Source organism: Protopterus annectens, chromosome 1.part2 (assembly GCF_019279795.1).
Source record: "Protopterus annectens isolate FY-2018-M chromosome 1.part2, PAN1.0, whole genome shotgun sequence".
Classification (NCBI taxonomy): domain Eukaryota; kingdom Metazoa; phylum Chordata; order Ceratodontiformes; family Protopteridae; genus Protopterus; species Protopterus annectens.
This window is the reverse complement of record NC_056727.1, coordinates 527,508,384-527,522,706: the sequence shown is the minus strand read 5'-3', so window position 1 is coordinate 527,522,706 and position 14,323 is coordinate 527,508,384. Positions and strand designations below refer to the sequence as shown.

At 39.8% G+C, this 14,323-nt stretch overlaps 1 protein-coding gene across 1 annotated transcript in view; it reads right to left on the bottom strand.

The window, feature by feature from the left end:
- THUMPD2 (THUMP domain containing 2) overlaps positions 1-14,323 on the bottom strand; it is an 898,882-nt gene that overhangs the window by 69,566 nt on the left and 814,993 nt on the right. The window contains exon 10 of the mRNA XM_044060164.1: positions 3,716-3,836. Coding sequence (XP_043916099.1) covers positions 3,716-3,836 — 121 coding nt within the window. The remainder of the gene's footprint in view (positions 1-3,715; positions 3,837-14,323) is intronic.

The following is a 14,323-nucleotide window of genomic DNA, read 5'->3' as shown; positions in this document are numbered from 1 at the left end:
TCACAAAAAAGTCCAAAGTCACTGTGAAACTGGTTCACCAAGTACTAGAGAAAATGGCTGCTTCCATCATACTAGTTCCCCTAGCTCGTCTCCATATGAGAGTGCTCCAATGGATGCTACTTGCTCAGTAGTCAATCTTGGAACTTCCTATGTCTCACAAGATAATAATAACAGAGGCCTGCAAGAAAGATCTCCAATGGTGGCTCCACTCACACTCAGTACTTCAAGGCCACTCCTTTATTCCCCCACAACCTCTAGCCACGGTGACCACGGATGCTTCCCAGATGGGATGGGGGGCATTTTCTAGGGAAGACAGTTCAAGGCATCTGGCAAGACCAAAAGGCTCACCTGCATATAAATGTCGTAGAGATGAGAGCGGTGCTTTTAGCATTGCAAGCACTTCAGGACTCTCTTCCTATAGAGACAATTGCGATTCAGACTGAAAACATGTCTCCAGTATGGTACATCAACAAACAAGGGGGAAAACCAGATTGTACCCACTTTGTCGAGAAGCTCTCAGGGTCTGGCATTGGGCGATAGCCTCCGACCACTTTCTAATAGCGACGCACATCCTGGGGAGTTCCAACATGATTGCAGACAAACTGAGCAGAGCCATCTTATGGCCACATTCAAGGTCCCTCAGTCAGAATGTAGCAGATGTGATATTCCTCAAATGGGGCCAGCCTTGCTGTGACCTTTTTGCATCATCCAACAATGCCAAATGCAGCAACTACTTCACTCTAATCGCCTCATTGGGGAAGTCACCAAGGGATGCACTTGTTCATGATTGGCCCACGGGACTTCTTTATGCATTTTCGCCCTATTCCTCTAATCCCAAAGTTCCTACAGAAAGCAAGTTTGTTGGGAGACAATCATTATCCTAATTGCCCCCTACTGGTCTTGTCAAATCTGGTTTCCCTTTATTCAGCCTCATCTCTAGGACGAACCCTGGATTCTGGACCTGGTTCCAGATCTTCTGACACACCCATCGGGGATGGTTCATCCTAACCTAGACAATCAGAGATTGACAGCTTGGCTGCTTCAGTTCCCTTAATTGCCAGGTTTCAGTCCCTATCCTCTCCAGTTAAGCATATAATTTTATCATCTCATAAATTGTCTACTTGAAAACTTTATAAACGCAAATGGAAGAAATTTGTTATTTGGGCAAACAGTAAAGATATAGATCCCTTTACAGCACCAGTTCATTTTATTCTTCAATTTTTGGTAGAGATCTTCAGTGATGGAGCAGCGGCAGCTTCAGTGAAAGTTCAACTAGCTGCGTTCTCTAATTTTCATATAGTAGAAAATGACCGTCCTATCATGGCACATAGACTTTGCAAAGCCTTTTTGAAAGGCACTGTCACGTTAAGGCCTCCCTTTAAACATCCAATACCTCCTTGGGATCTAAATTTCATTTTGACTAATATTACATGCCCTCCATTTGAACCTTCAGCCACATGCGATATGAAGTATCTCTCATGGAAAACTCTGTTCTTGGTGGCAATTACTTCTGCCAGAAGGGTATCTGAATTACAAGCCTTGTCCATAAAACCCCCATATCTAGGTTTTCACAAAGATAGGGTGTTGTTGCGTACCAATAAATCTTTCCTACCCAAGGTGGTTACAGAAAATACCCTGAACCAATCTATTGACTTTCCAGTTTTCTTCCCCAACTTTCAAAATAAAGGAGGGTATTCTTTGCACCTACTTGATGTTCATAGACAATTATGTTTTTATTTACAGAGGAATTCAGTAAATTAGACCAACATTTTGTTTCATACTCAGATACAAGGAAAGGCTATCCAGTGTCTAAGGTCACATTATCCAAATGGCTAACATATTGTATATCCTATATTTACAATTCTAATAACAAGACCATTCCAAATGGTACTAAATCCCACTCTACTTGATCTGTTGCCACATCTGCTAGACTACCTTTGGATAATATCTGTGCAGCAGCTACTTGGGACAGTCCTCATACCTTCATCACTCATTACAAAGTAGATTTGGCCTCCAGGAGTACAGCATCCTTTGGTTCTATGGTCCTGAGGAATATTCTCCCTTGAGCCACCCAAGAGTTCTGTTGCTTGGGACACGGTCCCACAAGTGAGAAGAAAGGCGAGATTGACAACATCACACAAAAAAGTTATGCTCTTACCATAACATTACATGTGTGTTGTCCATCTCATCCTTTATTTTCACAACCCCTCGCTCCTCCCCCTGCCTAGACTCCTGGTACGCTAGTAGCAAATAAGATTACAATGGGGATGTATAGCCTCAGAGAATATTCTCTCTCACTCTATTTCTATTTTCATGGGAGCAGATATATATATATATATATATATATAATCTATATATATCTATATCTATATATATATATATATATATCTATATATATATATATACATATATATATATATATATATATATATATATATCTATATATATATATATATATATATCTCTATATCGATTCATCTTCAAATAATTACCATGTAACTCTTCTTTATACACCTTTGGGGGTAAACAAGATCTGAGGTAATCAGGAGAAGGAATTATGGGTAAAGAATGTAGTCCATGAGCTTTGCTGAATGCCTCAAGCTGGAATATTGGCCAAGACGGATCTGACTTATCAGATCTGACCCCACAAGTGAGAATAAAGGATGAGATGAACAATGCACATGGAATGTTCTGGTAACAACATAACTTCTTTTTTCTTGACAGAGAGAGTAAAATGTCCACAATACATTCAAATAACTTTGTTCATAGTAAAACTGTGATCTGATGTAAAAACATGCAGATAAGAGTCATACATACAGGAAAGAATGTAGAAATGCTAAAAAAGGTTCAAGTTCTGATATATTTTCATGTCAAAAGGATGAAATTAAAGCAGAGTGACAGCTGCTGCAGGAGTCAGCTCCTAGTGTGTAACAGCACATGTACACAATACATTTCTGAAAGAAACACTGAAAGTTTCCTCTGGAACAATAAAAAAAAAAAAGCATTTGTCAAAGATAAAAGCCAAATAAACATTGTTACAAGGAAAAAAATTCCACAAGAATTACTGTAAACATTGACAGAAATAAAATATTAACACACACACACATACATGTTAAATAAATATAAAAATAGAACAAAATAATGAGAGGAAAAAGGGTCCGCAAATGGCACTTATTTGAGAAGTAAGCCAGAAAAATTCAGCATTGAATCCTATAAAGAGTAACAGGACTTCATTCTTTGATGGCAGAAAAAGACTGAATACTTGCTTCCTGTGACAGCTGAAGGCCTCCCTCTCAGGATATGCCTAGTCAATCAGCTGCCCCAGGAAGAGAGAGGGCGGTATGTCAGAGCTTTTGAAAGCTAGCCAGTACTAGGTTACCGTGACAGATGAACTAAAATGACACTGAGGCTATGGGAATGAACATCCCTTTCATTTTTGGTCCTCAAGTAGAACAGGGCTTTTTTTTTTTTGTCTTCAACTTAAAGTTGAGAGGAGTGCCCAATTAGGTAATGTCGCAAAGCACCATAAGATTATGACTCTGCTGGTATTACTGCTGTATTTCAATCATAACATCCATCTTGTATAGCTATTTTGTGAGATTTGTATCGGCTGCATTTAGAAAAAAGTTATATTTGCAGTCCAACTGGAAAAGCTACAAATTACATATTACAAATTTACAGCTTACAGTTCAGAGATAGCATGCAGAATACAAACCTCTCCATTTCATTAATGATATGTGGTAACATCTCCCGCATGTCCACTGAACTCTTAAACTTTTTTCCAAAGGGTATGTCACAAATTATAACATCAATGCTTTCTGTTTGCAAAGGCAGTTCTGTAAAACATTTTTAAAATGTTGTTACTAAACTACAGGACAATGCAGAGCTACAAATTTAATAAAATTGCTCAAAAGAAAACTGTAGAATACAACTCAATTTAAATATAAACTTTAAGGATAATGAAAAGTACTGTTGTGTAAGTAAACTTACTATAATAGTAGATGTCCAAACAATGACTGCTAAAGTAGCCTTAACTGTATAGGTTATATCCTGCCAAGGATATAACAGATGGCCAGTTTCCAAAGCCATAGAGCACTTTCCATGAGCTTGAACCTTTAGCCCCTTCAAAGCTTACACACACACACTGGCAAAACAGCAGGGGGGATGGAGGGAGGGATCTGCTACTGCAGCAGTGATCATTCAAACATCTACTGTTACGGTAAGTTTATTTACGCAGCTGTACTATGTTCATCATATTGATCATTGCTGGAGTAGCCTTAGCTGTATGGATGGATTACTCCAGCTTATAATGTATGGGATGTGGAAGGGGAAGGATCCAGGAGCCCTTGGAGAATGGTCTTAGAAATGCCTGATATAGACCTAGAGAAGGAATCAAGCTTGCAGTGCTCTGTAAACCTATGTACAGAAGTTGCTGCTTCTACATTGCTATTAGATTCCAACCCTTTCCAAAAAGCCACAGATGAAGCCAAAGTTCTGGTAGAATGATCCTTGACCCTACCCAAAATAGTTTTGCTGTGGTGAGAATAACAAAAGGTAGTAGCCTGAGATAGCTATTTGGAAACAGTCTAACACAGGTTGTCTCTTCTTCTTACTTCACAAGAAATTAACAACTGATCCAAAGATCCAAAAGATTTTGTACTGTCAAAATATTACCTGAGCTCTCTGTGGACATCTAAGGTATGGAGTATCCTTTCTCTGTCATTTTTAAGTTCAGTAAAGAAAATGGGGAGATGGTTAGTTTGGCTTAAAGTAAACTTGGATGCCACTTTAGGCATAAAAGAAGGATTAGTTCTCAAAGAAACCCTGTCTCTCTGGAAAATGAGACAGAGTTGACTCACCATAAGAGCTTTCAACTCAGATCCATTCTTGCAGAGGTCAGAGCAATATGTAAAACAGTTTTCTGTGTTAAGAACCTGAAGCCAGCCTGATCAGCTGGTTCAAATGGAGCAAGTGTTAGCTTCTCTAACACAAAATTAAGATCCCAAGGAGAAGCCACCAGTTTTCTTGGAGGTCTTTTAAGCAAAACCCCTTTCAAAAACATTTTCATATAAGAATGCATTGAAAGAGGGGGAATCCATGGGTAGACATACTGAAATGACAGGCAAATGATGGAAGAGTAAGAAAGGCCATTACAATAGTAACTCAAACAAATACTGTAAAACCAGACAAACCTGAATGGATGCTGGTTATGTTTTTGGCACCAAGTAAAAAACCTTTTCTATTTGTTAATATATGATTTTCTAGTAGCAAGCTTTCTTGCTACCATTAGTACCACCTGCATGTTCTCAGTAAACATGTCAGAAGCAAATCACTTCAGTGTAATAAGCCCTCGCTACATTGTAAATGATTGGCTTATTATAGTTAAATCTACATCCCTCCAGCTCTTCCACTGAGCAAAAAAAAAAGGCTGTAACTTCTACTGGCACACCAACCAGATGGCCAGATACATGACAGACACACCCACACCCACTCCCTCCTGCCCCGGCCATTCAGGTCCGATTTCTGTGCCCTGCCTACAAACCCTCCTTCAACATATTTTTTGAAAAAATAATTTTTTCCGTTTAAACTGTGGCAAACTGTTTACTACAAATGTAGCAACAGTTGCTACGGTTTATACCCTGCTTGTAGGGAATGCTACAGAGCTCATGTTTTCATTTAAAAAAAGTCTTCTTTTTAAAGTGTAGTAAACTACTTGGTACAAATGTAGCAAATTAATGCTACAGTTTATATCCTGCCTGCATGGAGTGCTACTGCACTCATATTTTAGTTAAAAAAAATCTGGCTGCACAGAGCACTATTAAGCACTCATGTTTTAATTACAAAAAAAAAAATATTGTTTTTAAACTGTAGACTTCTGTGTGATACCTTAAACCTCTTGCATCAGAGGCCTCATGGGATATATGCAAATCACCCTTTAAGGATATCAGGTGTTTCAGCTAAATGGCAAATCTGAATGTCTATGTCTTTATCTTTTACTTTCATTTTTAAGTCTATTTATGGACAATTTCAGGCCATTAAAGCCAAACCCCTCAAGCTGTGGACATGCATGTTTCTGCCTTCTTATGACATCATCGGCACAGCATAAGAGGAATGTTTGACCTCTGGAAACACAGTGTTGTCATACCCAGCTGATATCCATAAACATTAGCGAGTCTACAAAATATCCCAACTAACAAACTAAAACAAAGAGTAAAAGAAAAAGTCATGGACATTCAGATTTGCCATTTATTTGAAACACCTGATATCCTTAATGGGTGATTTGCATAGATCCCATGAGGCCTCTGATGCAAGAGGTTTAAGGTATCACACAGTTAGAAGTCCAGCTTTGCTAGATTTTTCTTTTTGTGTTTTTTAACCAGTTGGTTATGTGTGACCTTTTTACTCACGCAAGTCAACTTGTTCGACTGTCCATTTTTGAGGGTGTTCCTGTCTTCTTTTTAGAACCCCCTTGCCATTGCATCTTAGGCCATCTATTTACCAGCATTCTACTCAGACTGTTTATTTTGTTTCTTGCCAAAATTGGATGAGTGAGTATAGAATCCCTTGGAAAATATGGAAAAGGAGGGCTGAACAATCTGAGACTCTTTATCAGCTTACCCTTTTCACCACATTTTGATTGCCTCTGCAGAACAGGGACCAAAAACTAAATTTCTATCCAAAGGAGAATTTAAAATCTCATTTTTCACATCTTCTGGAAGGCTCTGAGAATGCAGCCAGGCAAACCTCCTCAAAACAGTAAAAGTGATCATAGCCCTGGAATAAGTATCAACAGGGTCATACACACAATTTAAAGAATGAGTTGTGACCTGTGAAATGGATGAAAGTAAACCATTTAACGCAGATTCTTCCTCACAAGAAGAAACTGCAGAAAAATCACCACAAACAAAGCCCATAACATATCCGTAAGCTATAGGTTGCCTCCTATGTCCCTAGAATCCCATAGCTCTTACCTAGACCTACCGGAGACACTCACTATTAAACAAAATACCCTATTCATGGGAGACTTTAAATACCCCTCTACAGACTAGGAAATATATACTACCTCACAGGCACAAAGATTCCTGGACTTTATTAACACAAACACCCTTGACCAGATAGTGTGCACACCCACCAGAGGTACAAACATACTGGACCTGGTAATCACAAATATGGGATAGCTAGCTTTGCCCTTTGCCCCCCCCCCAATCCCCAGTGACACATCCTCACTAGTGAGGTTAGACCACAATGCCATCTTCTTCTAAATAAAAAAAACAACAACTTGGTAACCCCAGCAAACCCTGTAATGGTTAAGAACGATTCCAAAGCAAACTGCACCCTATTAAGCAATAGTTTATCAAAATTCAGTGCCCCTCCCAACCCATAGTTCATAACAACCTGGGTGGAATGGTTCGCAGAGATTCTGTACAACCAAATGATTGGCTGTATAGAGGCTGCTGTACCTATAGAAGTAATCCAAAAACAAACTCTAAAAACACATCACACTGGTAGTATCCTAACCATAGCAGGGTACATAAAAGGAAAAAAGTTGTGGCTAAAATTAGGAAGTGCAATTCCCATAATTATGAAGTCAAGACAGTCTTACAGGCTAAAGACAACCACAAGGCTTTCTACAGCTATGTCTGAAACCTCAAAGGTAGCACATACAAGTGTGCTGAACTGGTGGTCAACACTGCCACCTTCACTAAGCAGAACAACATGGCAAATTTGCTGGGTAACCAATTCAGCTCAAACTTCACCCCCCACTCTCCCACTGCTTCCCCTCCATGAAATACCTACTAGCATAACCTTCCCCACAACTATTAACAGGGATCAGGTCCTGGCAGCACTTGCTAAGGCCAAAAACACAGCTTTGATGGGCCCTAACAATATCTCCTAGATAGCTGGAAACATGACCTATCAAGACCACTTGATTCACGTTTCAACTATAGCATCAGGACAGGCTTTGTACCACAAGAATGGGGGACTACTACGGTTATCCCACTTCACAAGGTTGGACCATCAACTGACCCTGGAAACTGCAGACCTATTAGTCTGACTAGTCTAATATGTAAAGCTGTGGATTGAAATATCAAGGAAGTGATCAACAAGGACATAGGCAACCTTCAGACACCATAGCCTACCCAGTTTGGCTTTGTCAAGGGAAGATCGTTCCTATTAAACCTGGTGGAGTTCTTTGAGAAGGTCACCAAGGCAATGGATAAGGGGAAAATGGTGTGTACCACCTACCTTGACCCTGCTAAGGTGTTCAGTATAACACCACACTCAGTTATAGTTTACAAACTCAATGTACAATCAAAAACCCATATATAACTCACCAGACAAGACCCAGGAAGTCAGGACTGGTGATGCCACCGACACTAAGAGATTGGTCACCAGCTGGGTACCTCAGAGCTCCATGCTGGGACTGCTCCTATTTGGCATCTACTTCTCAAAGATGAAGGTCCTTTGGCTGACCAAGTTTGCAGATGACTGCAAACTGGGAGCTATCAAAGATTCCTCCCATGACACAAACATCTTACAGGAGGGTGTAACACAGATGACTGGTGCCAAAGTCATGGACTAAAACTCAATGCCAAGAAATGCATTACAGTGTCTTTTGGGAGAACTGTTATCCAGGCTAATTACTCCATCAATAAGATACACTGAAGAGTTGACACAGCAGTCAGGGATCTGGGAACATATGTAGATAATAATATGGCCTTTGCCCAAAATGTGGCCAAGGTAGTATGAAAATCATCCTATGTTACACAACTTATAAGTAAGGGCATGTCATCAAGGTCCAAGAAAGTCATAGTAACACTTTATTCAGCCCTTATCAGACTCATTAAGTATAATGCCTACTCTGGCAAGAACCTGACCAAACATATGCAACAGCTGGAACGTCTACAAAGGTTCCTTACCAGCAGAATCCAGGGTATAAACACATTGTCCTATACTGATCGCCTTAAAGCCCTGTCTCTATACTCTGTCTCACAGAGGTTACTGATAGGTGATCTACACCTGGCATACAAGGCATCCTCAGACTCAGTTCTGATGGACCTTTTGCATATCGGTAAAATGAACAGCATCAGAACCACTAGATCCAAGGATTTAAATTTTGTTTGTGACATAAATAAGACATGCTGGCAAGACAGACATGTGTCTCAGAGGATCCACATGCTCTGGAACAGGCTCCCCATCCATGTGAAGCAGAGTCCATCCCTAACCCTATTTAAGCATAACCTTGATCAATGGATAGGAATTGGAAATTCACTCCAGGTCTAGCCCCCCCCCCCCCCCATGTCTCTAATAAACAGAACCAGACAGTAATGCCTAAACTAACATACCTCCCAACATAACCTCTAGAAACTTCCTAACCAACATACCCCCCTCCTAACAAACACCCATGATACACAGGGATACAACTGGGTTTGGCTTATTAAGGCCCTGGTGGTCGTTAGACTTAACTATGAACAAAACATTCATCATACTTTCATAATTAGTCAGCATAGACTTTAACATATTGTCAGAAAGTTTAGGACTGGAATTAACTAAATGTTTAGCAGCAATAGGATTAACTAAAACTATGGCTGCTGGACCAGGTCTGGGATGATCTTATAATAAAGAATGAGAAATGTTATACAATCTATTTGCCTTTTTAGGGGCAGCAAGCTGATTATTACAATGCTGAAAGCACAGAAGGAATTGGGGAAGGTTCTGGAAATTCTATTTGTAAGAGCACACAGTATTTTTTGAGGGACTGAGAAGCATCAGTGTTCTTACGATGAAAACACTGGCACATTCTGGAAATAGTTTCAGAAAATGAGAAACCCTCACTGGGAGAATCAGATACCATACACTCATCTGAATCTGTCTCAGGAATATGAGGAGAAAAACATGCATCTTGTTCCTTCATTTTCCTGTCCAGATTCAGAAACCTGACTCTCTTCAGGAAAAGAGACATCCCTTTTTTCTTTACCAACAAACACCTTATAAGAAGGATCAATAGACTGAATTAGACCCTGAGCCAGATCTAATAAACTACTGCTGTTCAGGGAAATTTAAGCAGCAGATGTGTGTTTAGTTTTCTGCTCCTTTTGACAGGAAAAGTGGAGCCAACAGGACTGTTAATGGCAGCTTCCCCAGGAATGGGTACAACATTCTGACTAAAGTAGTAAGACATTCCTGTCCCCCCTCCCACATGGACAAACAAAAATATCTCTTTCTTGCCCACTTAGGGGACCCCAGTAGCCACAGAGGATGCGGCTAACCACCTGTCCATAGTGGCTCTAGGTGCTATATCACTGGGATCTGGAGTAAAACATGAGTGGTTCGAGGTGGTTGGAGGAACCAGCTTTGGCCACAGCAGAGTCACCCACCTGTGGCTGAGGCAAACTGCTAGCCTGCTGTGGTGGGAAAGGCTGTTTGCTTATTTACTTATTTATTTATTTATTTATTTATTTGTTTGTGGTTGGAAGACAGACTGACCATGGAACTGGTAGTTTGTTCAATGGTCAAACCAGAAATTGTGCCTCTTTCCCCAGGGAAAACAAGTACAAGCTGATAAAAATTTAAAGTTGTACAAAGTCACTTTTTCCCAATAAAAACACAGTAGAAAACACTTCAATACATTTTGCCAGCTCCAAAAAGTAAAATAAATACAATTTACCACAGAAGAAATAGTTTTAAACTATTAACAGCTTTTAAACTGACAGGAAAAAAGTGCACTAACATTTAAAAGTACAGTTAAGTCTCTAGACAGTCTGTTAAAACACTGACTCATAGGATAAAAATAACTTTCCTGATAGTACAATTAAATAATTATTTTTTTAACTCATTCCCTCCAGTACAGCTCTTTTGAGTGTGTACCTTTAACTGCCAGTGGATGTGGCTTGAACCTTTAAAAAAAATGAAGTTATCACCTTACAGTTCTTAACAAATCCTCATTGACAGACGTCAAATATCCACACATTTGTGTCTGTCATCATGTATGCTTCAAGATAAAAAAAATCAGTTACCTTCTATGTAGCATGGTTTTAGAATTATTAATGCAAATATGAACAAGCAATATGAGACGCCTAGAGGAGTAGTAGAAAGTAACTGCAGAAATGCCTGGAGGTGCACTTGGCTGCAATGAGTAATGTGGAAGGTTTTTCCCCAACGAGAACTCATCTACCCAACAACGGAACAGCACAATCTGCCTGTTGATCCTTGAAAGCCAGTAGAGGAGCACTCTCGTCAGTGGCAGGAAAGCTCTAAAGAGCTTGGTGCTCAAACTTGTCTTTTAGGGCAGCTCAGCTCAAGCTGCCTAAAGGATTGAGCATATGGAAGGTGCCCTGAAGCTTTGGAAGCTGGCTGGATGCTATATCCTTGGTAGGATATAACCCATATAGCTAAGGTTAATGCAACAGTGATCAATATGATGAACATCTTGTGCTACTTCTGAGTTACTCAATTGCTACTCATCTTTCTCCCGCCTGATGAACAGTGATCTAGACACCAATCAGAGCTAGCCAGTTGATCTGTAGTGTTCCACTCTAGATTTAGTGAATTCTAGGAACATTCAGGACTTCACCTCTGGAACATAATACTAGCTGCCAACAAATGCATTCACAGTCGATAGTTCTTAATCAGATACTGAGTCTGTTAGGTTTTCTTAAATCTCCTTTTGTCTACATTTTATTTATTTTTTAAAGCAAACTGCTACAGCTTATGACATTCCTTTCAATGAGTGCATCATATTTAATCTTTAGTACGTTGTCAGCAATATATTGAAAATGCTACTGTAATAAGCCATTAAATTCTCTGCCAATTTATCACAGAGAAATAAACACAAGAATAACTTTAAAGAACTCAAAGTATTAAAGAAAGTGCAACTGTGTAAGTTGCACTTACCCATAATAGTAGATGTTCACGTTCCTCATTGCTCCAGTAGTCTACAGGCTACGAGAAGATTACCAAAGCCTATCCATATCGGGAGAAGGAAGAATACGGATCCAGGAGCCCCTGAAAAATGGTCCTTGCAAAGGCTGCTCTGGACCTGGAAAAGGAATCTAGTTTGTAATGCTTTGTAAAAGTATGCATGGAAGACCATGTAGCTTCCTGTACAATGTTTCTAGACTCCACCCCTTTCCGGTATTCCATCGAAGAAGACAAGGCTCTAGCAGAATGTGACTTGATACTGTCTGGAATGGATTTGCCATGCTGGGAATAAAAAAAAAGCAGTACCTGAGGGCAACCACCTGGAAACTGTCTTTTAGACATAGGATGTCCCTGTTTCGTCTCTTGATAAGAAACAAATAGCTGGTTAGCTTTGTTAAGGGACTTAGTTCTTTCAAGACAGTACCTGAGCTTCCAATTCACATTTTGAGTATACAGAATCCTTTCTCCTGTTTTCAGGTTCTGGATAGAAAAGTGGGAGATTGATGGCTTGATGGAATATAAACCCTAAAACCACAATGGGCATAAAAGAGGAGTTTGTTCTTAATGTGTGTGATCTTATCTCTGTGGAATATTAGGTAAGGTTCACCCACCATGAGAGTCTGCAATTCATTTACTCTTCCTGTAGATTTCAGAGCAATGATGAGCAGTTTTCCAAGTCAAGAACTTTATATCGGCTTGATGAGCAGGTTCAAAAGGTGTCATAGCTAACTTTTCCAGCATAAAGTTGAGGCAGCCTGATTACTGGGAGGAATTGTTTTATCAAAAACAAAGAAAGAGGAGGATCCATATGTTAACATCCAGAAATGTCTGCAAGATAAACCTGTAAAGAGGAACAAGAGAGGCAAGTGGAAAGTATTTCAGACAAATATAGGAGCACAAGTAGTACAAAACCTTATGGGTCCTGGGTTATTGGTTAGCCACCAACTAGAAAATTGCTTCCACTTATGAGAAGGCATGTGGGAACTTCCCTTGGCCAACTGCATCAGAAGGGGAGAACCATTGTTGTTTGGGCCAAAAGGAAGTCACCACAATGATTTTTTGGAGAATCCTTCTGAATCTTCAGAATTATCATGGGTATCAATGGAAAGGGTGGAAAAGCAGAAAGGCATTCCCTTCTAAGGGTATGAAAATTCATCTGTTTTCCAGGCTTGCTTACAAGGACCCTAGGTGCAAAATCTGTTTAGTTTTCTGTTTTGAAAGAGACAGCAAACAGATCTATTTGAGGTGTTACCCACAATTGGATCAGATTTTGGAAGACCTCTTTATTCAATTTCCATTCATGAGGGTCTGTTGAAGTCCTTGTCAACTTGTCTGCCACTATAGTTAGCTATGAAGAATGTAAGATGCTTGGAGGGATAAGGAATGCTAAACAGTTACCCCCCAAGCCATCACAGCCAGCCAGTTTATGGGGTATGACCACATTCCTCCCTGTTTATAAACTACATGACTGTGGTATTGTCTTTAATCACTTGACGCAGTCCCAGTGACAATAGGCGATGGCGAGATTTCAAGGCATGGATCATAGACAACACCTCTTTTATACTGATATACTTTGGTATGTCTGAATGACTCTACAGGCCTTGCATATCTACCCCCATGGAAACTGCTCTTGAAGCAAAATCTATGAGACGTCTGTGGTGACAGACTAGTTTGAGGTCTTTGGAGAGAAAGGAAAACCTGGATTTAGCTGAATTTGTTGTCTTGGCTAATGCAGTTACATTTTTAGAATGCTCAAAACTGGAATTTGATGATCCAGAGGATCCATGTATTTAAAACAAAAACATTGCATTTTTCTCATGTGCAACCTGACTACAGGAATCATGAGAATCACAGAAGTCATGAACCACATGATGCTGAGAAATTATCATGTAGAAGTCTGAGACTGACTGGAAAAACTCAGGAAAGATTCCACATACAAATCCACTTTTGCTTGTGTCAAAAGGGCCTTCTGAAGAGAAGTATCTAGAAGGCAGCCAAGAAATACCATTCTGTGAGATAGAGTCAAGGAGGATTTTGTGACCAGATTGGTTAGAAGAGACATAACCCATGTTAATGACTCTTGACATCTGGATAATGGCTCTGAAAAGATAAGTAGGTTAAGGAAAAATGTGATTGCCATTTAGTTTGCAATAAGCTACGACTGGAGCTAGGCATTTTGTGAATGCCCTTGGAGCTGTAGATAATCCAAAGGTTACTGCAGAGAACTGATAATGTAGTCCAGAAACAGACAACCTTAGAAATTTCCTGAAGCTTCTGGCTATGGGAATGCTGTAATAAATGTCTTTTAAAAATCTGCTGTTATCCTGTAACTCAATGGATGAATGACGGGTAACAGGTTCTGCAAGGTCATCATCTTGAATTTTGGTACTTTCACACACAT